At 34.4% G+C, this 26292-nt stretch overlaps 2 protein-coding genes across 2 annotated transcripts; one reads left to right on the forward strand and one right to left on the reverse strand.

The window, feature by feature from the left end:
- Positions 1 to 2379: 2379 nt before the first annotated feature.
- On the forward strand, positions 2380 to 4784 carry LOC105781224 (probable serine/threonine-protein kinase At1g09600). Its single transcript, XM_012605770.2, has 6 exons — positions 2380 to 2667; positions 2996 to 3280; positions 3353 to 3670; positions 3746 to 4074; positions 4246 to 4450; positions 4650 to 4784. Exons 1-6 carry the CDS (start codon positions 2380 to 2382, stop codon positions 4782 to 4784), a joined length of 1560 nt encoding a protein of 519 aa, XP_012461224.1.
- Positions 4785 to 9077: 4293 nt separating this feature from the next.
- Positions 9078 to 12163, reverse strand: LOC105783825 (hypothetical protein). The gene is made up of 3 exons (XM_012609497.2): positions 10520 to 12163; positions 10003 to 10192; positions 9078 to 9603 (listed from the first exon to the last, which is right to left on the reverse strand). Exons 1-3 carry the CDS (start codon positions 12107 to 12109, stop codon positions 9476 to 9478), a joined length of 1908 nt encoding a protein of 635 aa, XP_012464951.1. The 5' UTR covers positions 12110 to 12163; the 3' UTR covers positions 9078 to 9475.
- Positions 12164 to 26292: the final 14129 nt, after the last annotated feature.

Consider the following 26292-nt stretch of genomic DNA (forward strand, 5'->3'; position numbering starts at 1 on the left):
AGAACTTATCATCTATTTGATGATAATTTTTGGTTATGTATTTATTTATTTTATATAATAACGAAAATTTATTATTTAAAATAATAAAATTTGTTAAATAAAATAAATCAAAAGGACTAATAAAAAACTTTATTGCTAGATGTATTCATAAGGAGAAAATGGGTGGAAAGTTATTGATGTAAAAATTTGTTACAATCCCATACGTTAATTTCTTATCTATCTTATTATGATAATACATTTCATTTCCGCCCACTTTTTCTCCCCTTCTTCCCTTTCTGTTTTGAACATAGCTATTCTTGGAATGTAAATATTTTAAACAAAATTGTTTCAAACTTTAGTTTTTCTCAATAAAAGTTGTTCTTAAATAATAACTAGATGACACTTGTTCTAAATTGAAACATTGTTCGAATATAACTATTTCAGACATAAAGAATAGTTGTTTTGAACAACTATTCTAAACAATAGTTGTTTTTCTAAAAGATATCAAGTGAAACAACAATGCTACTTAATTCACGTTTGTTAATACAATTTACTAATATATAATATTATTTATCTCAAAGAAGAGATAAAAGGTTAGTAGTCAAAACTGAATATCTATAATTCTCTTTGCCTCATGCTTTTACATGTTTACTAATTTCTCCATTTTCTCATTTCTCTTATAACCTTACATATTTCTAACAAAATATTGTTTTATTCAACATGATCACTTTACAATTCCTCAGGTTTTGATTGCTTCACTGTTGATAATCATATAATTTCTCGATTTTTCATATAGAAAAACTACGAAGTAATATACATTGATTATGAGGAAACAATGATGAATGTTTGGTGGATTGAAAATGGTTCAAAAATTAATATAATAATTATAATTAATATTTAATTTTGTTTAAATAAAGTTATTAATATTTACAAGAAAAATAAAGAGTTTTCATTATTTTTATCTTATTCAATGATGATGTCATGTTATTATTCACTAATAATGCACAAAACTTATACAATGTTTGTTGATCAAATATTCTCTATTTTTATTTATAAAAAAAAACTCTTTCTTCTATAAGCTCTCTTTAATGCGCAATTTGATGAGCAGATAAACTTATCCTTAGCATAATGCATACGTATGCAAATGATTTCAACCTCCACTGCTTTTTAGCCATTCGTATTTGATATCCATTTTAATGCACATATTTTAGATATAAAATATAATAATTCAAATATATCAAAATGTATTTTAAAAATAAATATATACGTATTATATACATATTTATAACCAACATTTCTCTTTAAATCTGAATCGCATAAGATTAAAGAATCGAAAGTATAGTACGCAAAAACTCTATAAATAAGAAATATGCCATGTCAACAAATAAGTACCTTCACGAAAAATTATATAAAGGTAAAGTTGCATATACTGTATTAAATGTACACATTAAACTTGTTATATAGTATATGATATTTCAAGTCACAGATGCTATTATAGTATGTAAATTTGATATTATATAAAATTTATTATTTTAAATAGTAAAATTTGTTCAATAAAAACCGTTGTTGTTAAATGTATTCATATATTTATGGGAGAAAAAGGGTGAAAAGGTTATTCATGTAAAACTTTGTTGCAATCGTATACATTAATTTCTTATCATTGGTATTATGATGATATAATTTACCTAAATGAAAAGAAGAACAGTCACATCTAAAAAATCTTTGGTTTTACATAATTGTAGGAGCGAATCTCACAAATACCTTATACATTTTGTTTCTCTCCCACTTTCCCTCCTGCTTCTTATACTTTTTCCTTTTTTTTCCCAATATTGTCCTCTTTTCATTTCATTTCTAGGTTTATGTCCCGGATAAACAAAAAAGCATTGATTTTGTTATTCCGGACACAAATAATTTTTTATATTTTTGTTCATTCGTGAGATTTTTTATCTGGGTTTTCATTCTTTTCCTTCATGCTTTTAGATTTTTAGTAGTTTTATCTATCAACCTTTTCTCATTTCTCTTTAACCTTAGATATTTAAAAATATTGTTTTACTCATCATGATCATTTTACGGTTCCTCATGTTTTGATTGCTTCACTGTTGATAATTACGTAATTTTAAATATTTCATATAGAAAAACTCAAAAATAAATATATATTGATTATCAAGAAATAGCGTTGAATGCTTGGTAGGACTGAAAATGGTTGAGAATTTAATGTCATATGCGTAGTGAGGTTAAAAATTTGAAACAATTAATGGTGGACGTGGGGGAATCCCATAATGTATTCAGGGTTTCCTTTTTTGTTTAATGCATGGTGAAAACAACGTTGGCTTTTGTAGATAGTTAGGGTACGCATGTTTAGCCATCAATTCAAGAACAAAGGGTTGTTGAGGAGAGATTATGGGCTGCCTTTGCTCAAAAGGAGCCAAAGATAACAACATTAACGAGAAACACTTGAACAAAAGAAAAAACAAGGCAGCAGTGCAATTGGTTGCTCCTTCATCCACACAAGAAGACATTTTAGAAGGTGGCAATGATGGAGAAAAGCAATCCTTTGTTCCAAAGCAGCTCGGTGATGGTGATCAACTAGATGCTGCTGGATGGCCATCATGGTTAGCTTCAGTAGCAGGAGATGCTGTTAAAGGATGGCAACCTCGGCGGGCTGACTCTTTTGAGAAGTTAGAAAAAGTAATTACTCTCTTCCTCAATGCTTCTTTTACCTGTTTTTCTATATACAAAAAGTTCTGCACTCTCCACTTCTATTTGGTTCATATCTAGTATCAACTGTTGGATGAATCATCTTGAGCATTGCCCATTGGGGTTTTCATTTAAGGATGTCCATATTAAACCATCTTTTCATACTGGGATACTTGTTGCTTCATGGCATTTGATATACATTTGCAGCTGCATACGTGAATATCATATTTTTATGCTATGTTATCATGTGAATGTCAAATTATGCGTGGCTCTCCATGTTTTTTGCTGTCCATATTGACATAGTAAGTTGCATATGCAGATTGGTGAAGGAACTTACAGTAGTGTATACAAGGCCCGGGATCTAGTAACTGGCAAAATAGTTGCCATGAAGAAGGTTCGGTTCATTAATATGGATCCGGAGAGTGTTCGTTTCATGGCTAGGGAAATCAATATTTTGCGGAAACTTGACCATCCAAATGTTATGAAGCTTGAAGGTATAGTCGCTTCTCGGATGTCGCGCAGCTTGTATCTTGTTTTCGAGTACATGGAGCATGACCTTGCTGGGCTTGCAGCAACTCCTGGCATAGACTTCACTGAAGCACAGGTGAGGTACAATAAACTCAGATGTTGAATTGCTTTTATCTTTAACCTCAAGTGTTTACAAATTTGGTTGTAGATTAAATGTTACATGCAACAACTATTTCGTGGCCTCGAACACTGCCATAGCCGGGGTGTCCTGCACAGAGACATCAAGGGAGCAAATCTGCTGATTGACGACAATGGAGTTCTTAAGATAGCAGATTTTGGTTTGGCTACATTTTTCCAGGCTGATCCTAAGCAACCACTAACAAGTCGTGTGGTAACTCTTTGGTACAGGGCACCTGAGCTTTTGCTTGGTGCCACTGAATATGGAGTTGCTATAGATTTGTGGAGTTCTGGTTGCATACTTGCTGAGTTATTTGCTGGGAAGCCTATTATGTCTGGAAGAACAGAGGTAAGTCTGTCTATATAAACACAATTTAAACCCCTGAACCTGATACATAGTGTTCTTAGTTAATAATATCTGCAGGTAGAGCAAATGCACAAGATATTTAAGCTGTGTGGTTCACCCTCAGAGGAGTACTGGCGGAAAACAGAGCTACCACATGCATCAAGTTTCAAACCCCAAAAACCTTACAAACGTCGTATTGCTGCCACTTTCAAAAACTTCCCTCAGTCTGCCTTGTCTCTTGTTGATAAACTCCTAGCAATGGAACCCGAAAATCGTGGCTCCGTTGCTTCTGCACTTAGAGCTCAGTTCTTTTCAACAGAACCTTTACCTTGTGATCCAGCAAGTTTGCCTAAGTATCCTCCCAGCAAAGAACTAGATATCAAACGTCGAGATGATGAAGCAAGAAGGTACTCTTTTCAGTCCTTATTGTCAATCTTTTACAGTTCTCAGTTCTTGTGTATTCATGTTGTGTTCATATTATATTTTTCCATTTAGTGTTCATTTTGTATGATCTTTCTATTATTGTTCTCTTTTTCATTTTTGGATTGATAAACCTGAATTCTCTGGTGGAACATCAGGAAAAAAGCAGAGGCTGTAAAGGGGAGAGGGCCTGAATCTGTTAGAAGACGTTCAAGAGATTTTAAGGAAGTGCCTACGCCAGAAGGATCAGATACTAATGCAGATTCTACAAGAAACCGTGGCAGCTTCAGAACACAAATGTCTCAGGCAGCTAATACTTCCCATAAGAAAGGTGATAAAGCATCCAACGAAGATCCTGCATCGGTAAATAACCAACTCTTTCTGCGTAATTTTTGTTACTATATATTATTGTTTACCACCACCACCATCATCATCATTGTATACACTGGATGAGATATGGAACCCAATGCATGAATTCATAAGCTTACTGAACTATAACTGTTTTAAGTGTACATCATCCTCAAGATGTAGTAATTAAACTAATGTTATGGGGCAATGGTAGGGTTATGCTCCAAGGAAGACGAAGATCCAATACTCAGGACCAATGGTGCCTCCTGGAGGAAACATTGAGGATATACTTAAAGAACACGAGAGGCAAATCCAGCAGGTCATACGGAAAGCACGTCTTGACAAGTGAACAGTTGCGTCATAATGGAGAATGGTTTCCGCAAAATCCCTGAAGCTTGATCCAATCTTCTTTCAACTGTTTTCACCACCCACTTCGTACATAGCCACTAAGTGACACACTGAGTCCCCACACTTATTGCTTGATGAAATTTCAAGGAATTTGTTGGGGTTACTAGAATAGCATAGCATGTGATGGGCAAGAGGAGTTTACTTGTATTGTGGTTATGGTTGGATGGGGTTTTTAGTGTACAAAGCTAACATTACCCTTCCATGTATATTTTTCTTCTCATGTATCTATAGTGATAGTTTTAGCTTTTGGCATCTCTTTTTGTGAATGGTGGAAAAAGGGGACTAGACCAGCCAATCAGATTATGAATATGTAACCAGCAGAAAATGGAAACCAACGACTTGTTCAGTTCACTATTGTATATATATGACTGAATATGTTGAAACTTAAACAGCAGAAAATGGGTTTTAATAATTGAAAATTTTTGGATTTATATTCTTTTTTAAATTTTTAAGTAATTAATGAGATTTGAATCTATTGAGTATAATGCAATTTTACTTATTTTTGGCTTAAATAAATTTTTTATTCATGCAGACTAGAGGTGATCATTGGCCGGGCCGGTCCCAAAAAAAAATTCGGCCCGCGTCCTAGGCCCTGGCCCGAAATATGGGCCTGAAATTTTATTCATGCCCGGCCCGGAAAAAATTCCTAAGTCTGAGCCCGGCCCAGCCTATTTTTTTAATAAACACAAAAAAATTATTTAAAAAATAAAAATAAAAAAAGTATTTTAAAAATATTTTAAAATTAAAAATAAATAATTATTATATTCGGGCCGGGCCTGGCCCGGGCCCGGGCCAAAAAAGTGGTGCTCGAGGCCGGCTTGTTTTCTAAACGGGCCTCATTTTTTTTACCCAAATCCATATTTCGGGCCTATATTTTTACCTGAATCCTCCCATATTTCGGGTGGGCCATCAGGCCGGGCCGGGCCGCCTGACCCATGTCACCTCTAATGTAGACTAGTCTTTAAGGATTGGATTATTAGTTCAAAAGTGAACTCAAAATATGAGAGAGTTTGGATAAAAGTATAAAGTTTAAATAATGAGTTTGGACAAGATTTTAGACTTGCTTTCCATTTGGTTTGGGCCTTGAACTAATTTGTTTTAGCCCAAGGTCAACTCGATCCAATTATAAACCCAAACCCATTAACTTAAAACCCAAGTCTTGCCAACAATGTTTTATTTGTGTTGGCAAAGTTGAGACTAGAGGTGTCCATGGGCCGGGTCAGGCCCAACCAAAATTTTAGGTCCGTTTGCTAGGCCTATCCCAACTCAGCCCAAAAAATGGGCCTAAAATTTGCCCAAGCCAGCCCGTATAAAAAAGCTAAAACTCGGACCCGGCCCGACCGTATTAATTTTTTTATATTATATATTATATAATTTTTAAAAAAATTATATAATACATAAAAAAATACTAAAAACATTAAAATAAATGTTTCCCAACAAATTGAAAATAAAATTTAAAAAATATATGTACTTAAATAATACTAAGATAGATGCAACTTAACAAGCAAAATTTTTTGTTCAAGGCCATTTTTCGAGTCTATATTTTTAACCAAACTCTCCCACTTTTTGGGCGAACCTTCGGGCCAGGTGGCTGTCCCATGGACAAGTCTAGTTGAGACCCTAGGGCCTTGGTGGCTCAAGTTTGAGTTTTATCATACGTAATTATCATACGTGAAGTTCGTTTTTTAGATTATGTTAGGTTTAAATTATATCTCATCATGTATAGATATTATCCAAATTTATTCTAATCTAAGCCCGAATATATTCTAATTTTTAGTTCGATTAGCTTTATATTGAATTAATTCTAATTATGATTAATAGAATATATATTATCACTATGAATCATTGCAAAAAGATGAGATGTTTTATGCCATTAGATTGAATGCTTAAAATTGGAAAGGCTCGTTTGATTGAAAGAGTTGGGAATAGCGTTTTTAAATATTGGAAATTGAGGTGACCTTGCATTACAGTGAACTGACACACTACTTGAAATTTGGATTTGTTTTCCGGGATTATTAGGAGCGTTAGCACCGCCTATCATTCTCCTAGTATTGGCATTCAATATCAGGCTTTGGATGATAACTGCTGATTCTATCCCGGCCACTTTGGACAATGGAAGCATTAGTAGCTATATGATCCGATGCACCCGAGTATACTATCCAAGAGTTTGGGTGGCTCGTAGCCTATTTGAGCAATACAGCATGTTGCAGTCATATTGTCGATAGGAGTTGGATTGGTTGATGAATTTTGATGGCTGAGTTTTAAGGTTGGTTTTTCCATTTCTTCATAGAAAAATCATTTTTCTTACCATGTAGGGCTTCAAAGAAGAAAACAGAAGTGAGAGATGATTACTTTTATAGACAAAAACTGTTTATATATAAAATTTTCAAAAACAGAAAGCCACCAATTTTATACGTAATTCTAGTAGTAATCAAATCCTAAATTAAGATAAAGAGAGATTCTAGGAAAAACCTTCCTAATCTCTTTATTCAATGAGGAAAAAATGATCACTCAAGTGTAGGGGTTAACTTTGGACTGAGTTACACATTCTATAAAACTCTTTTCTAAAACCTTAGCCTAAAGGAAATAAATAAATAATAAATTTTCTCAACCTCTCTGAAGAAAGGCACTAACAAATTGAGACAGAAGGTATTAATCATTTTTCATAAAGCATTAATTTCACAATTTTCAAAAATACGTCAACAAATTTACATGATGGATTGTTGGATATGAGTTTAAAAGTGGTTTATAGGATAAGATAGAAGAGTGAAGTTGCTTGTGATTATGGAGATGATCTTAAGAGGGGTTTGATGCCAGCTAAAAGGTCTACCTTTTTTTTTTTACCCTATAGTTACTAACTTATTTACCAATAATTATTTTATCAATTCCTTCATGCAGTTCATCAATTAGTTTGCTTTAGGTTACAACAATACTTCTATGAAGATAATGCAATGTACAATCAAGCATCTTTGTTTGCATACCCAAGTTTATTGGGTATTTCTGCTCGCCATTCTGGCAAACACTGTTCTGCCACAGCCGAAGATAGTTGGCTTTGGGATTGATAGCTCAGCTCATCGAAGGAAGATCGGAACCTTCCAACTCGTTGAAGGAAGACTGAAATCATACGGACTCAGACCTAAAACATACATTCCTTTAAATAGAGATTACAATAATTAAATAAAAAAATATATCAACTAAATAAAACCATATGAAATACAACTTCTATTCTAAGAGTCCTAAAACAATGTATTGTCCTACCCAAGAATCCTAGGTCCACACCACTTCCATTGATAATTTATTTTGTTCGCCTGAACAAACAACCTGATGCACTAAAATCAGAATGTAAGGCTTTATACCTAATAAGAAAGCCACGGAGCAGGAACCTGTAATATAATATGACTGTCTTATCTACTTGAAAAACTGTTATGCAAAAGTTTAGTGTAGCGAGAATTCAGAGTTATTCTACGCATTACCTGTAGAGAGTTTGTTTTTCATTTTTCTGTCTAGTCTAGAGAATATAGATCATAAGAACATGTGTCACTCTTTTAACCATACTTACAAAATTTAATAACTCCACTACCACAGAATGAGAAATTTAATAACTCCACTACCACAAAATGAGAATATAGATCATAAGAACATGTGTTACTCTTTTAACCCTAGGGCCTTGGAACTTCTAAGTTTACTCCAAGGTACTCTCAACAAGGCCCTAATTGATATGGGAGACGTAACTCCCAAAATACTAGCAAAGATAAATGGCAAGAAGGGAGTTAAGCAACCTGATGGGATGCAGCGACTGTTATTTTACAGTTCCATTCATTTTCATAAACACAACTACAGTGCTAATGATATTCACATGCCTAGCAGCAAGTCACACCCACAAGAGAATGGCATCATGAATAACCGTGGCTTAAAGAGATATTACAGCAGTTATCGTTTCCCTTGCCCTTCAGTTTTCTAAACAAAAATCGCACTAAATTGCACAATTAAACTTATCCAAATAGACATAAATCCAATTTCCACATGTATTTAACAATTATAAGCTTCACTGAATCCAAAAAAGGAAAGCATTGACTTAGGCATACCAATTTTTTTCTTCAAAACTGGAGTTTAGAACTGGTATGGAGAGAGCTAGTATATTTAATGGCCAGCAGTCAGCTCCAACTTAGTTCCCCATTGCTGCTCTTCTTCCTGATCTTGAGAGATACACAAGCTTAAACTGTAGTCTATGAAAAAAGCTTAAACAATCTTGATTACATTCCTCTGAATAAAAAATAAAGAAGGACACAGTTCCATAGAAAAGCTTCTAATGTTGAATATTAAATTCTACAACTGCTCAACAAAACAGTTTAAGATACTGTTGTAAAATGAAAATATGAGATCATTCGCTCTATACTAAATTATCTTATCATAAAACCTATATGCATTAATTTTAATTTACATTGATTAGTAAAGAATGTAAACTTTACAGTATACAGCAGATTGAAAACAGTTAACAATTGCCACAAACTTCTATATAAACCTACCAAATTGAAAACAATCATTTGATAGGCCTTTCATAGTATGGGCTCCACTGATGATAACTCTGCTAAACAACAGCTTCTAATTTTGAACATAAAAATGACCCTGCAATCATGCATCAATGCTAGGCCCCGGATATGCTGGCAGGCTCATAATCCGCTTGTCCAACACAGGGCCTCCAACAGTGAAATGATACAGACTCTGAAACTTTGATCCTCTAAACCCAAGAAGTTCATGCACTGCAAAGTATTAAAAAAAAAAAAAAAGACGTCATTAATGTTTGATCTTTGGGAAATGATGGGTCCAACTTTGTAGTTATAAGGGGATGTTGAGGCAAGGGCAGGCTTTGGATTTTTGTGTTAGTCCTGAAAAAGGGGTATGCTCCTTAAGGGTATTATTTCCTCAGTTCATTGCAAATAATCTTATATCAATGTACAAATTGCAATGAGACTACCTTAAACACCCTCACCAAAGATGAGACTACCTTATGAAACAACTGACAAGGAAGCAGTATCATTTAGATGAGATGTCTAACCTATATTTGATGAAGAATTTTATTAGAAGACTAGGATACCATATATAATCACTGTTGATTCGGAATACAAGTTTAGAATAATGGTGAAAATTAAAAGACATACCAGGATCATCAAAGAAGCAACCAATTCCAGTTGCAGATATGCCAACAGCATGCGCTTCAAGGTACAGCACCTGGCCAAGAACTCCAGTTTCCCAAAACAATCTAGGATACATCCAGGCACCCTTCTCACTTAAGGTAGGTTCAAAATGAGCCACCATTCCAAGGCTGAAGCAGCCATCGCTAGCGATATCCTGTGTGTAGAAGTTCGGTGTTTCAGTTACATATAGAAACTATGCTTTGCAGGTTTGCACTCTGCAACAAAGAAGCCTTCTGCAGGAAAGGTCATTCAAAACAATAATATTCTCAAGCATTTTGCAAACAGCTCTTCCTCCACCTCTATTATTCATATTCAACAACCAGTATTTATGTTTGTAAACTTCATGCATTGATGAACAAAGGATATCGATATATTGTTAATAAATCTGTTTCTATTTACTGAATCAAGCTCTTCCTAAGCAATTTGTTTTGGCAGTGTATAAACCACAAAGAAAATGAAAAAGAAGAGAAATGGCACACACCTGATGGCATGAAAGGCGCTTGGCAAGCTCTCGACAGTCACTACTTGCCAGTTCATACAAAGGTAGATCATCAGGGCATCCCTCTGGTTTCTCCCACTTAAACTCAGATCTGGTAGCCATCTTAAGCTCCTCTAAATGATCCTCATTTCTTACCAAGAAATACAATCCCTTGGGCAAACCTATCACTCTATGAACAAATATAGCAGCATGAACCTCCGCATCCCAAGAGAGAGCCCGAAATGGCAATGTTGATTGTCTTCTATGCTTCTCCCCCTTCCCTGATGGAAGGCAGTGCAACAAAATCTGATAAAATGTTTGCCTATCCATTACGGTTACTCCATCCATATCAACTGCACTCCTCCTTTTCCTAACAACTTCCCTAATTGTAAAACCTTTGTAAGAGTTTTCACTACAGATCCCACTGCTTTTAAATTGATCAACTAGAAATTGACCCTTTTGAATCGTCAATGGCTTTTTAACTGCCTCGGCTGTCCTATAAATTATGTCCCAACAAATATGTTCCTTGCTAAGCGAATTTGACTTCCCTTTCCACTCCAAATTCGTAAACTCATTTACTACAGAACTCAATTCCTTATAGTTCACATCGAATGGATTACTCCCGTTAGGAAAAACAAGAATCAAACAATCTGGGTGCTCAAATTCAATCTCAGGAAACTTGCCTTTGATTGGTCTTGATGGGATTTTAAAGTCCGGGAAAAACTGAAGCCCCATTAGCTTCTCCAAATCCTTGTATCCAAACCCATCTAGAAGCTTGACGTCCCAGCCAAGCGTTGCGGCAGCCATTGCAATAGCTCCAATTGCATGACCCACATCGTGATTGCAGTAACGAAACGCACGTTCTCCGTATTTCCATGCTTCTCGCCAGAAAATAGAAGAAATTCCAATGAGAAATGAATTATCAGGAAAGAAGTTGGGGAAAAACCCAGATGGCATTGTGGCACGAAGCTCGAGAGAGTGTTCTTTGGGAGCATAATGGGCTACAAAAGGAGAATCAGAGATTGATTGAATAGGAGGGGCAATAAGGTAAGCCTCGGTGGGATGCAAATTGCCGCTGCTGGGGTTAACCCGAAGGGACCAAGTGGAAAACCCGGTGGTTTTCCAAGCTGAAAGAGCCAAAGAATCGAAAAAGAGTTGGGAGATAGTGGAATGGGAGATGGGTTTAGGAGGAGGAAGAGAATGGAAGAGAGAAGAATACAAAGGAGCATCATCTGTCACCGCAACTATTGGTCTGTCAGTGGGAAAATGGAGGAGAGGAAGCAGAGGAGCAGAGATGTAACGACGGAAAGGGTTAGGTTGATTGGCCCAGTCAAGGCCACGCGGTCCTCTGGCATAGTTGGCGAAACCATGCTTCGTTTGATGATGGTATGTGAGGGCTTGAGCTACCTTTTCTTGCAGCTCTTCTTCTTCTTCTTCTTGTTTTCTAACGGAGTTGTCTACAGATGACGCTGAAGGGGAAGAAGAAGAGAAAGAGGCGATTGGGATCATTGTCTTGTTGGTTGAAGGAAGACGGTGGAAACGTGGAGAGTTGAGCGGCAAAGGAAGTCTTGAAGGAAGGAATTTTGACGCCATAACTAACAGATTTTGTAATAATAGTAGTAGAAACAAGAAAAATCCAGATTTTGTAGCAATGCCTCCCTCCATAATAAAAGGAAATAAGCCCAATGGAATTATGGGCTAAGGGATTGGCTTTAAGAAGGCATCCCAATTCATCCATCTCACCCAGCAAAACCAAAATCACGTAATCTTTCTTTTTGGGTAAGCTACATTAGTGATCAACAAAATATGTAAAATATTTTATTTTAATCACTCAACCACAAAAAAATTACAATTTCATCATTAACAATTTTGATCACTCTAAGCCTTCTTTAATGCTTCTAGATAGACTTTTGGAATAAAAAGTACTTTTCCTTAAAAGTATTAAAAAACAGACATTATTTCAGAAAAATTTTTAACTAAAAAAAAGTATTTTTTGGCAAATGGAGTAGTTGAAAAATTTAACTTTTTCTTCAGCCAAAAGTGCTTTTGGCTTCTATTTACATTTTTAACCTTTGTCTTCTCCCAAAATTTTTAGTATTTATATTTGATATATAAATATTATCCTTTTAAAACTTTAATCCAAATATATGTAATATTTTAATTTGTTAGGTTTATGTTTTCTATATTATGTTATCTAATATGAGTTATATATTCAAATACATTTTAAAATAAAATAATACAAATGTGTTAAAAGTATTAATTAAAAATAAAAATAATTTTAAATAATACAATTGTGTCAATATCTAATTACAAATATTTAATTATTATATTTAAATATTTAAATATATTTTATATACTCTAATTAAATTTAATAAATAATTAATATTAATTACTTAGAAATATTTAAAATTAATATTATATATTAAAATATTAACAATAAGTTATAATAAATTATTTTTTATATTTTTGCTAAAATATCATAATATTAACTAATTTGAACATTATTTAAATACATATTTGTTACTTTATAATATTATGTCTAAAATGGACATTTTATTTCTCAAAAGCACTTTTTGACAGTAATACCAAACACTCAAATTTTTCAAAAGCACTTTTCCATAGCACTTTTCAAAAATACTTTTCAAAAATAATGAAGAACTGGCCCTAAATGTTTTTGATGTTTTACTCCCTGCGGGTTAGAGGGGAATTGGGAGATTCACTTATTTTGTGAGTAAACAAATGTAGCAAACTTTGCGCTTTTTTTTTTCTTTTGGGTTAGTAAATGTTTTTTACTTCTCCCAAAAAAAAACATTTTACCTAATTGTTAACTAATTAATAGTTTTTTTATTGGTATAATAATAAAATTAATCCTCAATAGTTATATTCTATATCAATTTAACTCTAATTTTATTTAAAAATTATAAAAAGATAAAATTCTTTTTATGAATTGGCTTAATTGAATAAGAGGTATCTAAATTATTGGATCTTGTGCCCTAAGTGTAATATTTTCGTCTATGTACACTTGTAATTTTTTTCGAACAGATTGGTTAATAAAATTATTCATGAATATCTTTTGTATAATGTTCACATATGATTTTTGCATGTAAAGCAAAATAGAAGCAAATATTAGCTTACAGGTTGTCTAATGTTTAACTAATACTAAGTGGTAGTGCGTGGTCGGATTGCAATGCAAAAACACAACTTATATTAGTAGATGAACCTAAACATGTCCTTAGTCTAATCGAAAATGAGCAAATTGATTGAAAGAATAGTATGTCGTCTATCAAGTTCAATTGGGGAGATGCCTTATGTTGAGCATCGAAGTGGATGACTCCTAAAAGATAGGCACATAAATGTGATTGACTGGACTGACATTACATCGGGCTAGACCCAAGAAGAATAAACCCTAAATCCGTTTATGGATTTATTCACTTGTGACGTTCAAAGTGTGGCATACCTTAATCCTGAGTGGATGACAGACTATGCATGTGTGACTCGTATACTTTGATGTAAGTAAAAGTCTAAGTTCAAAAAAATAAGGAACTTAAAGCTAGTGCTTTAGGTATACGACTTCTATAGTATGTAGCGTAATTCACAACAGAGGAATTCATAGCTCGAGATATGGGTAAATGATATCCTCTCATTGTCATTACATGGTTGATGAAAAGTAAACGCGACCATGGGTCGTTTGTCTTATGCAGATCTGAAACATTATGAAATCGAGTTTCAAGTTAGAGATAGTGTTTTTGAAATTTTCGCATTGGAAGAAGGTTCTACGATTTGGATGGAAGGGTAAGCTGAGTCTGACATTTATTGAACCCTATGATGTTGTTGAGAGGTCTGGGCCAATGGCTTATCAACTCAAGTTTTCGTCAAAACTTGAGTGTATTCATATGTGTTTCATGTGTCCATGTTGCAAAAGTATCAATCTAACCCATTGCATATAGTGTCGATTGAGGAGATTGAGATTCGACCTGATCTTAAGTATAAGGAGGAGCCGATTGAGATTTTGTCTCAAGAGGAGAAAGTGTTGTGTAATAAGAGAGTTCAGTTGGTTAAGGTTTTGTTGAGTAACCACAAAACGAAAAAAGGCTACTTGAAAAGTCGAGGACATGATGAGACATCAGTATCCCTATCTATTTAACTCAGGTAAATTTCAAGGACAAAATTCTTTTTATAGGAGAAGAGTTGTCACATTCCAAAATTTGGTCTAGTATTTGGGTTAGTGGACTGGATATTCGATTTGGATCCCGAAAGAATTTGTGAAAATAGAGCCTAAAGTTAGTTTCGAAAAATTGGAATTAAATGTCTGAAAATTATTTTCCATACAATGATTTTAAACATATATAAATTATATTTTAAAAAGAATCGAAAAAAAAGGCTTTTAATTAGAAAAGAGGACTAATTTTTAAAAAGGTCAAACTTGACAGTTGCCCAAAAGTAATTATACATTTGTTTTAAAAATCATTTTTTCCCCTGTAGCTTTAAAACCCCCATTCATGTCCCTTCCCTCCTCATTCCTCTTTATTTGAAATTTTTGCCAAAAAAAATCTACACATTTTTCTTTCAAAACAAACAAACAACTTTGACTTTCTTTTCACTCAAGCACTCAATTTCCTCTCAAATTTCAAGAAAACTATCAAAATCTTCATCAATTTCCTCATTATTTTCTAAAGGATTTTCAAGAAATTCAAGTTCTAACTCGTTTTTCGTCTCCAAGCAAGGTGAGATTCTATTTCTTGATTTTTTTTTCTATGCATTTTTCTTTTTTTCAAATCAAGATTTGATCCTCTAAAACAAGATTTTTAAAGATTTAAATAAATATGTCGAAATTGAGCTCTAAAATGGAGAAGTTCATATTTCCAAGCTAAAATTTGGTTTCTAAATTATTTCCATCTTATTTTGGTAAGATTAAAAGGTTTTTAAACTTGTTTTAACAAGTCATTACGAGATTTCAAGGATTTGATTATTTTTCTTCTTCCTTCAAGGTATTCTAAGGTGATTTTTTAGAAAGCTAAATTTTGAGTTATTGAGTGTTCTAAGTGGTTTAGATTCATTCTATTAAGGAGATGATTAGAATCAGGTTTAAGTAATGGAAACAAGAAATAGTTAAGAAATCGAAGATTTCAACAAAACTAGTTAAATTTTTTGCTTATGAGAGGGTAGTGTGGATCTGTATTTTTGTTGAGATTCTAATGTGTTTGTAGTTTCTACTAACCATATTTTATTATGTGTAATGTGCATATGAAGTTTCAGATTCATCAGAGCCCTCTATGAGTAAGGCAAAGCTTGTTTAAGCTTTCGATGAGCAAGCGAAAGCTGATTTGGTGAGTGTTCCAGAGTCACTACTTGTATACACAATTCATTAAATTAATTAGGATTTTAGGTTAGCCTAAACACCTACATAAGTTCCGTGTGTAAGCCTTCTTACTCATTTTGCCTCATTTTGCAAAATAGTGTCTATGTGATGTGAGATGTGTAATATGATGTGTTAATGCAGCAAGTAATGTATGATTGTGTCAGTATATGATATGGGAATTATTGGTTTTATGCACATATATGTGCTTTAATATGGTTTTGGCTTATTGAGCATTGTGTTAACCCTTGTAAGTGCATCAAATATGAATATGACAAGCATGCTATGTGAAAATGATAGTGTTGCGATTATAATGAATATGAACAGAGAAAATGTGCATAAAAAATAGCTAAATATGCGTAAAAGGGGATATGTTGGCCTTGTGATCTTTTTGAAACCATTAGATATAGTGGCATGCCATATGATTTGAGTACCCACCTATGCTTTGTATATGGGTATCGAGGCCTGAGACATGTTGGAGAGAAAAGGGAATGATGAGCTAAGCTCCATTCATTGGGATATGGTTGGTTTGTTGGAGAGTGTTAGCTTAACATTTCACTTTATTTGGGACATGATAGACTCTTTAACACATTGGTGTCTTGGAGATCAGTTTTTCCAATGCGATGAAATGTGCTTATGTACATATGTTAGTCACAATGACCAAACACATCAAAATTGAAATGTTTGAATTATGCCTTAAATGTCTTGTGTAAGAGAAAAATCATGATGTTTTCTTTGGTGTCTTATGTAAGTATAATGAAAAAATTTTTAACCTTCTTATGTGGGCAAGATGGATCATTGCAATGATGATTTGACATGGTGAGAAAGTGCTTGTGAGTTTGCTTTTAGCATGCTTTTACTTAACCTTTGATTTCGTATTTGCATTGTAGTGCTTTTGAACATTCACTGAGCTTGGTTAAGCTTAGACTCTTTTTTCATTTACCTTGCTAAAAAGTAGTGCTACGAGGAGTGTGAAGTGGGCAAGAGAGGTGATCCTTACAAGACATAGCATTTGAGTATGTTATAATGATTTTGAACTCTTTCAATAAAGGTAAGTGGGTTATCATGTGGGACTAGACTTTGGACTATTAATATAGACTTTGAACATTGATTTTTGGTTTTTGGGTGCTTGAGAATATTGTTGGTGATGCATGTTATGTCTAACCGGAGTTCAAGTGTTAAAAATGCATGGAATATGGTTAAAAAGTGCTAAAAAAAGGGGCTAAACCAAAATTCTGGAAACTTTAACCTGTCTAAAATAATCGAATGACTTAATTTGAACATGTGGGAGCCTTAGGAAATCATGGTATGCTAATATGGTATGTTGTGTGATTGATTTACTTAAGAGTGCATATGCTAACATAAACATTTACTTGAAGTGTCAAATTATGTTTTTTTGTAAGTTATGGTATGTTGGAGCATGTTCTAAATGTGAGTTGTGGGGAATATGACTTGTTAGAATGAGAAATAGGCTAAAATGCACGAAATGGTATGTTTGGGAGTGACAAAAGTTAGAAATTTCAGGTTATTAGGTTGTTTTGTAGAAATTGCAGGTGACGTCGCGAAGACGTTCGGATGTTGTTGCGATGAGAGATCAACATCGGATGTTTTTACAGGAAAATACCTTGGATCACTAACCACTATTCACACTCTCGTTTTATTTTGTGTTTATATTATATAAAATATGCCTCCTAGACGAGTAAATATGAACGCATGGAAGGGTGATACATCCTCTGCACCACTTATGCCACCTCCGAGGAGAAATGCAACGGAAGCAAGTGTTGACCCACTGATGCAAGCTATGATTGGGGAACTCCAGTAGATTGCGGATTACCCTAACAGTAATAAACTTTTTCAACTTTTACGATTTAGTCCTTTTTACTTAATTAACTTTTTAAACGATAAAATTTCTTAATCAATTTTTAATACAATACTAATGACCTTGTAAATATTAAATAATTAATATTTACAAACTAACACGTTAGAGTTGTGGTCCTGAAACCATTAGAAAATGGGCTGTTACATGAAAGAGTTGAGAGGATCCTTGAGGAGATGTCTAGCATTGATGAAGAGAAGTTGGGTTGTACCATATCTCTACTTGACGGTGAAGCCCACCGTTTATGGAACGCAATGCGGAGAGGAACTACAACTGACTGTCTGACTTGGGATTAGTTCCTAGAGGTGTTCAAGAGAAAGTTTATGGGGGAACAATATATGGAAGCCTGTAAGAGAGAATTCCTTGATTTGGTTCAAGGCACCATGACAGGGGTTGAGTATGAGTCAGATTTTTTTCAACTTAGCCATTATGCTTTGAAGATGGTTCTTTCTGAGAAAGACCGATGCAAGAGGTTCCAGTTTGGACTGAATTAGGACATTTGAGTATACCTAGTAACACATGGTATGGAGGTCTTCGATGAGATGGTTGAGAAGGCTAAGACTATAAAGGAGAAATTGGTCGAGCTGCCGCGATCAGTGGTGATTAAATCTGGAAAGAGGACCTCTGATCATTCTGGTGTATCTGGACAATCGCTTAAAAGAGTTCGTGATTCACAGGGATCTAGTAGAGGTGCTCGATATGGAATCTAACCAAGCCAATCTAGGCAATAGAGTAGTGTAGTAGTTAGTAATGGTAGGACATCGAGAGCTTCGGGATGGCCGCTTTGTGATCATTGTGACCGTAGGTATCTAAGTGAGTGTAGGAAGCATACTAGGGGATGTTTTCGATGTGGTTTTAGGGAGCATCAGTTGAAAGACTGATCTAGGAAAGTTGAGGTTTCCCGAACTTAAGGTTCTGCACCTGCAATCGCTAAAGGTCAAGATCGAGGCCAAGGTAAAGGTTGTAATGGGAGACAAATTGGACATCGGACTATCGTACACACTGTTGCTATACAAGCTGAGACCTGGGGACCAGCGCGAGTTTATACCTATAAGAAGCTGTAGGACTGTAATTCGACCGATGTGATTGCAAGTACCTTTACTTTGTAGTCAATTCCGTTATTTTTGTTGGTTGATTTTGATTTTACGCATTCATACATCTTAGGCAAATTAGCTGGTGAGTTGGGGCTTCTGGTAGAGATAGTTAGATTGGATATGATTATCACTAGTTTATTGGGTGAAAGTGTTGTAATGAATAGGGTGTCGTAAGTGTCTTTTGATGATTTAGGGACATGTTTTTCTTGTATATTTGATGGAGTTTCCTTTTCATGGTTTCGACGTGATTCTTGATATGGATTGGTTGACCGAACATAAGACAAAAGTGGATTTTGAGTTGAAACATATTACCTTGCGAGGGAAAGATGGGATGGAGATTGTGGTAGTTGGGGAGAGACCCAAATTTCTCTCTAACATGGTTTCGATAACCAAAGCTGAAAAGATGATGGTTAAATATTGTGAAGCTTATCTAGCTTATGTGTTGAATTCGAGAAACAAGGAAGAGAGAGTTCAAGATATCCGTATAGTAAGGAATTTCTTGACGTGTTTCTAGAAGAGTTGTCTGGTTTGCCATTGGACCGTAAGGTAGAGTTTTGTATTGAGCTCTTCCCTGGTACTGCACCGGTGCTCATTGCACCATACCGCATGACACTAAAGGAGTTTAAGGAGCTAAAAATTCAGTTGCAAGAATTGCTTGACCGAGGTTCCATTCGACTGAGTGTGTCCCCTTAGGGTGCGCAAGTATTGTTTGTTTAGGTGAAGGAGTTAGATGTCTTGAAAACTGCGTTCAAGACCCGGTATGGTCATTATGAATTTTTGGTCATGTCATTTGTTTGACTAATACCTCGGCTGCATTCATGGACTTGATGAATCATGTTTTTCATTCGTATCCGGATTAATTCATGGTTATTTTTATAGATGACATTCTCGTGTATTCACGTACCGAGGATGATCATGATGCACTTCTACGAATTATTCTACAAATATTACGGGAGAAGCAGTTATATGGGAAGTTGAGTAAGTATGAATTCACGCTGAAAGAGGTTATGGTTCTAGGTCATGTTGTATCAACAGACTGAATTCGTGTAAATCTGAAGAAGATGATTGAGGCTATTCTAGAGTGAAGTCCGACGAAGAGTGTTATTGAAGTTCGAAGCTTTTTGGGTCTGGTTAGTTATTATCGTAGGTTCATTGAAAGGTTTTCCATTATTGTCGCACCATTAATGAAACTATTGTAAAAGAATGTGGTGTTTGAGTGGACTGATAAGAGATAGATGACCTTTAAGAAGCATAAAACAGTTTTGACTAAAGCTCCAATGTTGATTCAACTAGAGTCTAGGAAGGTTTTGTGGTCTATAGCGATGTTTCATATATGGGTCTCGGATGTGTATTGATGCAGGATGGGAATGTGGTGGTGTATGCTGTAAACTTGAAATTATATAGGATTTTTCTATTTATTTGTACCACCTTTTGACTTAATAATTATATGAATCTTAAGTAATTGCTAATAAATTAAGTGGATTTTGCTTAAATGTTAATATGATACATGAATTTATAAAGTATGCAAAATTATGCTTTATTACATGATTTTTGTGCATAAATTATATTATTTTCATGTTAATTATTATATGTGAATTTTATTATACAATGTGTCCGTGGATGGACATGGACACGTTCACCTTACTTGGACGGTAATACCATGCAAATTTGGGTCATAAAGATGCTAATTTGACCCAATTAAAGTGTGTTACAAAGTGGACATGTCTGATTAATTTTTGGATCATGAAACCATCCAACAAGGGGGAGTCAAGCACAATTTCGGCACAAGCATATGGCTGCCAAAAAATAGCTTTGGGATATTTCATTGGAGGTCCTTACAATTGCAATTTAATCAGAAATCTGCACACAAACTATGCCTTCAAAACCATCTACTTTATGCTAATTATAGCATGATTTTATGTTTGAAATTGTGAAAATAAAATGTCAGTAATGACAATATATCGCAAATAAAAGAGAAATAAAATAAAGAACACACAGATTTTCACGTGGAAACCCTTTCGGGGAAAAACCACAGGCAGAGGAGAAAAAATTCACTATGTCAAATTCGAATAATTACAAGAGGAGTTTCGACTACATCTATTTATAGGTTGAAAAAAACCTAATTCTAATCAAAGTCAAATATATTATGTTAATAAATGTTAAATATATTATACTCATAAATACTAAATTTTCTAGAAAGAAGATATATTTTGTTTAACTTGACTTACAAACAGTCTCTTAGAATTTGGGTCACACAACTCTAACAAAAATAATCAACCAAACCACCTCCCTTTCCACAATTTGTGGCCAGCCATGCAATGGAGAAGATTGAGGGATTTTAAAGTCTATTTTTAGTAAACTTCACCCTCACCTTCAACTATAAATATCACACTACTCATCCCTCATTCTTCATCCATTCATTCATAACACATCTCTCATTCTATATTCTTTTCCTCATTCCATTTCCGTTTCCTTTTTCCCCATCCCTAGCCACTCCATTTTTCCTTCCATTCTTTAGCCAACAAAAGCCTTAACAAGAACATCTCTTGGTCGGCCAGCTTGAGAAACCCTTAGCAAAAGAGCAATGGGCAGATCGGAGAAACACCTCAGTCAGAAATATCTGAAAGGCTGCTGAATTGAATTAAAATTTACTCTTTCCTCCTTGTTGTTTAATTTAAACATGTTTGCTAAGTGTTTGTTGATCTTGCAATGAACAATGATAGCTTAATTTTGTTTAGCTAGAATGATTATGTTAATTCAATAATATTTGTTTGATTCATGTTTAACGTTTTTGTGCCTCAGTCGATCATGTTTTCAATTAAAATCAAGATGTATTTCACTCATACGTGATTGGATGCATTCAGATTAGCTGAACGATCCTAACCAGACAACGACTAGTAGACACATAATTGAAAATTACCATGCTCAATTTAGACCATTAAACCCGACTAAATTAGAGGTTCATAATATCTTTAGTTAGCTCTATTGTCTTTCATAGTTTTTAGGTTTATGTGATTAAATTATTTCAAACTTAATTGTCCCTATTACCTCTCATAAATACTAAAAAACCCTTAGTTTAATATGATTAGTAAAATGCATGTTTCACTAAGTAAAAGATCCGAAAGGACTTAATTTGGTTTCTAAACTCATGAAAGATTGAGTTGTCATGGAATGTTTTTCGAACACTGTTAAGCATGATGAAAATAAATTAAGTTTATTAATGTAATTATCCTAGCCTATACATGTTATTGATTGTTGAAGTTTTGTTTCTGTTACTAAAATTCATTCATACATTTAGCTAATTTTGCATATTTAGTTTAAAATTGCATTAGGGATCAATTTTGCATCTAGTTAAATTAATCTAGTTAAATCATCATCACTCAAATTATTGTGTTTTTATACCAAATTGTGAATTTTTAATTTTTCAAATAATCGATTAACACACACAGTCCCTGTGCAGACAATAACTTATTTTACTTACTTATTACTTGAATGACTATGTACACTTGCACAAAAATCCCGTTACATATGCCTCAAGACAATTGCAACCACATAAATGTAATTATCTGACCCATGATTTGGAATTAGTTGTGGTGATATTTTCACTTAAGATTTGATGTCATTACTTGTACGGTGAGAGATATGCTATCTACATGTATCATAAGAGTCTTAAGTATCTTCTCACTTAGAAAGAGTTAAATTTAAGACAAATACAATAGATTGAACTATTGAAGCACTATGATTTTGTGACTGAGCATCATCCTAGTAAGGTGAATGTAGTCGCTGATGCTTTGAGTAGGAAATCGATGATTGAGTTGTGAGCTACGTTTGTATGTTTGAGTGTGACCAGAGATGGTGGGTTGTTGGCTGTGTTGGATCTGGTGCCCTAAGTGTAGTATTTTCATTAATAGACACTTGTAATTTTTTAAACAGATTGGTTAATAAAACAAATTCATTTATTACATTAATATAATTTATATTATTTTCCTCACATGGTTTTTGCATGCAAAGAAAAACGGAAGCAAATGTTGCTCATCAGTTATCTAATGTTTAACTAATACGAAACAGTATTATGCAGTCAGATCGTAGTACCGAATTATAGTTTGTATTAGTAGATGAACCTAAACATGTCCTTAGTCTAATCGGAAATGACCAAACCAATTGAAATACTAATATGTCGTCTATCAAGTCCAATTGGGGAGATGCCTTGTCTTGGGAATCAGAGCTGAGGCTCCTAGAAGATAGAGAAATAGATGTGACTGACTGGACTAACAATACATCAGATGGTACCCAAGAAAAATAGATCCTGAATCTGTTTATGAATTTATTCACTTGTGATGTTCATAGTGTGACATACCTAAATCCTAAGTGGATGACGGACTATGTATGTGTGCCTCGTACGCTTTAATGTAATTGAAAGCTTAAGTTCAAATAGATAAGGAATTGAAAGCTAGTGTGTTGGACGTACGACATCTGTAGTATGTAAAGTCATTCACAGTAGTGGAATTCATAGCCCAAAACATGGGTAAATGATATCCTCTCATTGACATTACATGGTTGATAAAAAGTAAACGTGGTCACGAGTTGTCCATCTTTGTGATGGATGACTTGATCACTATTTGATAGTGATTGACTTTTCATGAAGGAAGATGTAATGATTACCATGAGATAAAATAGAATCATATTCGGAAAGTGAATATTATCTAAAAAAGATCAAGGATATTCTATGAGGGTAACACACTTATGACAAGGTCATTGGATGAGTATTGAGTAGTTACTTTCGTAATGGTATGTCATTGGGGAGAGCTCACTCATGATACTATAGTGGAATGATTTCATGACTAAATGTTTTTATAATTAATATGCTAAAAGCTGGAACTTAATTATAAATCATTTGAGCCTCAACTACATATGTCCAATCGGTCTCTCCGCTATCTCGTTGAACCTAGAAATGAATTGCGTGTTTGAATAAAAATGAACGAAATGAATAAAAAAGAGAAATGGGAAACATTTAGGAATGATTATGGCTTTCTCTGAAATGGAGAAATGGAATCATTTGGAAATGAATGTAGGTTTCCGAAAATGGACATGGAAATGGAAACTTGCAATCCTATATAGGATTAGTTAAAAAATTGTGGAAGAATGAGTTTATGTTTTTGGATTGTTTTGAAGCTCGAAAATAAATCATTCGGTTATAGTGAACATGTTGAGTTGTGACATATTGAACGAATTTTCTTGAAATTTTACCGGGAGTAAAATCGTCAAATTTTTACTAAGGGTAAAATCATCAAAATTTTACTAGGGTAAAATTAGGATGAGAAAATTATTTAATATGTAAATATTAAAGTTTATTTTGGGAAATAGAAAAACTGAATCGGGTTGGATCACATTATAGAGTATTGGGCCAGAAAAAGGACCCAAGAGTACTTGTAATTGGACTCGATGTGAGAAAGGCCTAAAACACCTTGTATAACATGAAGGGAGCGACAAACCTAGTAAAATTACAAGGGTGGGACATTCACCCCTCTCCTACTCTAAGTAGTATGTTGTTATTCTATTTAAAATAAAAAGGTTCTACCTTCTCTTCCCATAAATAGATGGCATTGGTAGAGCTATTTACACATCTCCTGAGATATTGTTATACTACCGAAAGTTAGAGAGAATTTATTCTCAACTTTTAAATATATTTTTCCAAAATAATAATTTTACCGGTTTCTACTAAGCAGAGAGAATTTTTGTTTTCACCTCTAAAAGAAATTCTTTTTCTAGTTTTGTGTTTGGGTTCAATTGGTTCGAGCCCACACTCGAAGCAGTTCGTGGTATGGAAATAGCGAAGAGGATAGTTTGGTTGAAAGCTGGAAAGCTTCAAAGATCCACTTATTCAAAAACACATGTACATATTCAATTAAGGTTTATTGCTATAAATATCACAAATCAAGTCGATTTTCAAAATTTTAATTTTTCGCTGTGCAAGAAAACTATTTCCAAATTGAAATTTTTGCAACAGGCTGAACTTCAGGTGAAGTCGACTTTGTCATAGTATATTAAGGAGAAGCAGTTCGTAGATAAGAGTTTGGTAAAGAAGATTCGTCAGGTTGAGAAATGTGGAAGTGGAGATTTTGATCTTAATGCAGATGGTATATTGAGTTTCTAAGAGAGACTTTGTATGTCTAGTGATGTGAACTTAAGGCATGCGATTCTCACCGAAGCGCATAGTAGCCCGTATGTTATGTATCCCAGTAGTAATAAGATGTATCGTGATCTCCGAGAAATGTATTAGTGGTCTGGACTGAAATGAGATGTTACGAGTTTTGTGTCTAGGTGCCTAGTTTGCTAAAAGCTCAAAGCAGAACATTAGTATCCTTCAAGGTTGCTCTAGCCGATAAAGATTTCAGAATGGAAGTGGGAGAGAATCACTGTAGACTTTGTTTGGGGTTTGCCTTTGATCCCAAAAAAGAAAGATTTAATATGAGTGATTGTTGAGCAATTTTCGAAAAGTGTGTATTTTCTAGCGGTGTGTAGTAATTATTCATTACAAAGGTTGGCAGAGCTGTACATGGTAGAGATCATGCTTTCTATGGTGTTTCGATCTCCATCATTTTAGATAGAGATCTGCGTTTAGTTCTAGGTTTTGGATGAGTTTGTAGGAAGCTTAATTTTAGTACGACTTATACTCCTCAGACGGACGGCTAGTCGAAAAGGGTGATTCAGATTCTTGAGGATATGCTACGCAGTTGCATTCTTTAGTTTAGTTGAAGTTGGGAATGATATCTACCTTTAGTAAAATTTGCCTACAACAACAATTCCCAGATGAGTATCTAGATGGCATCATTTGATGTGTTGTATGGTAGGAAATGTAGAACTCCCTTGTGTTGGTTTGAGCTACATGAAAAGCCGATTGTTAGGTCGAATCTAATTCGGGAGATTAAGGAAAATATGAAGTTGATCTGTGAGAGATTGAAGGCCACCTCAGATAGGTAGAAGTCTTATACATATTTGAAACGCCGTGATATAGAGTTTCAAGTCAGAGATAGAGTGTTTTTAAAATTTTGGCCTTGGAAGAAGGTTCTAAGATTTGGATTGAAGGGTAAGTTGAGTCTAAGATTTATTGAACCTTATGAGGTTGTTGAGAGGACTGGACTGGTGGCCTATCGAGTCAAGGTCCTATCAAAACTTGAGTGTATTCATGATGTGTTTCATGTGTCCATGTTGCAGAAGTATCGATCTGACCCATTGCATATAATGTTAGTTGAGGAGATCTAGGTTCAACCTGATCTTATGAATGAGGAGGAGTCGATTGAGATTTTGTCTCGAGAGGAGAAAGTGTTGCGTGATAAAAGAGTTTAGTTGGTTAAGGTTTTCTGGAGTAACCACAACATGAACAATGCTACTTGGGAAGCCAAGGGTGTAATGAGACATTAGTATCCTTATTTGTTTGACTCAAGAAAAT

Source organism: Gossypium raimondii, chromosome 13 (assembly GCF_025698545.1).
Source record: "Gossypium raimondii isolate GPD5lz chromosome 13, ASM2569854v1, whole genome shotgun sequence".
NCBI lineage: Eukaryota > Viridiplantae > Streptophyta > Magnoliopsida > Malvales > Malvaceae > Gossypium > Gossypium raimondii.

Coding starts and splice junctions, on each gene's coding strand:
- LOC105783825 (XM_012609497.2), bottom strand. CDS start 12,109: ATGGCGTCAAAATTCCTTCCTTCAAGACTTCCTTTGCCGCTCAACTCT. Junction 10,193..10,519: donor AGCGCCTTTCATGCCATCAG/GTGTGTGCCATT, acceptor TTCTACACACAG/GATATCGCTAGCGATGGCTG. Junction 9,604..10,002: donor TTGCTTCTTTGATGATCCTG/GTATGTCTTTTA, acceptor AATACTTTGCAG/TGCATGAACTTCTTGGGTTT.
- LOC105781224 (XM_012605770.2), top strand. CDS start 2,380: ATGGGCTGCCTTTGCTCAAAAGGAGCCAAAGATAACAACATTAACGAG. Junction 3,671..3,745: donor TTATGTCTGGAAGAACAGAG/GTAAGTCTGTCT, acceptor TAATATCTGCAG/GTAGAGCAAATGCACAAGAT. Junction 4,075..4,245: donor CGAGATGATGAAGCAAGAAG/GTACTCTTTTCA, acceptor GTGGAACATCAG/GAAAAAAGCAGAGGCTGTAA.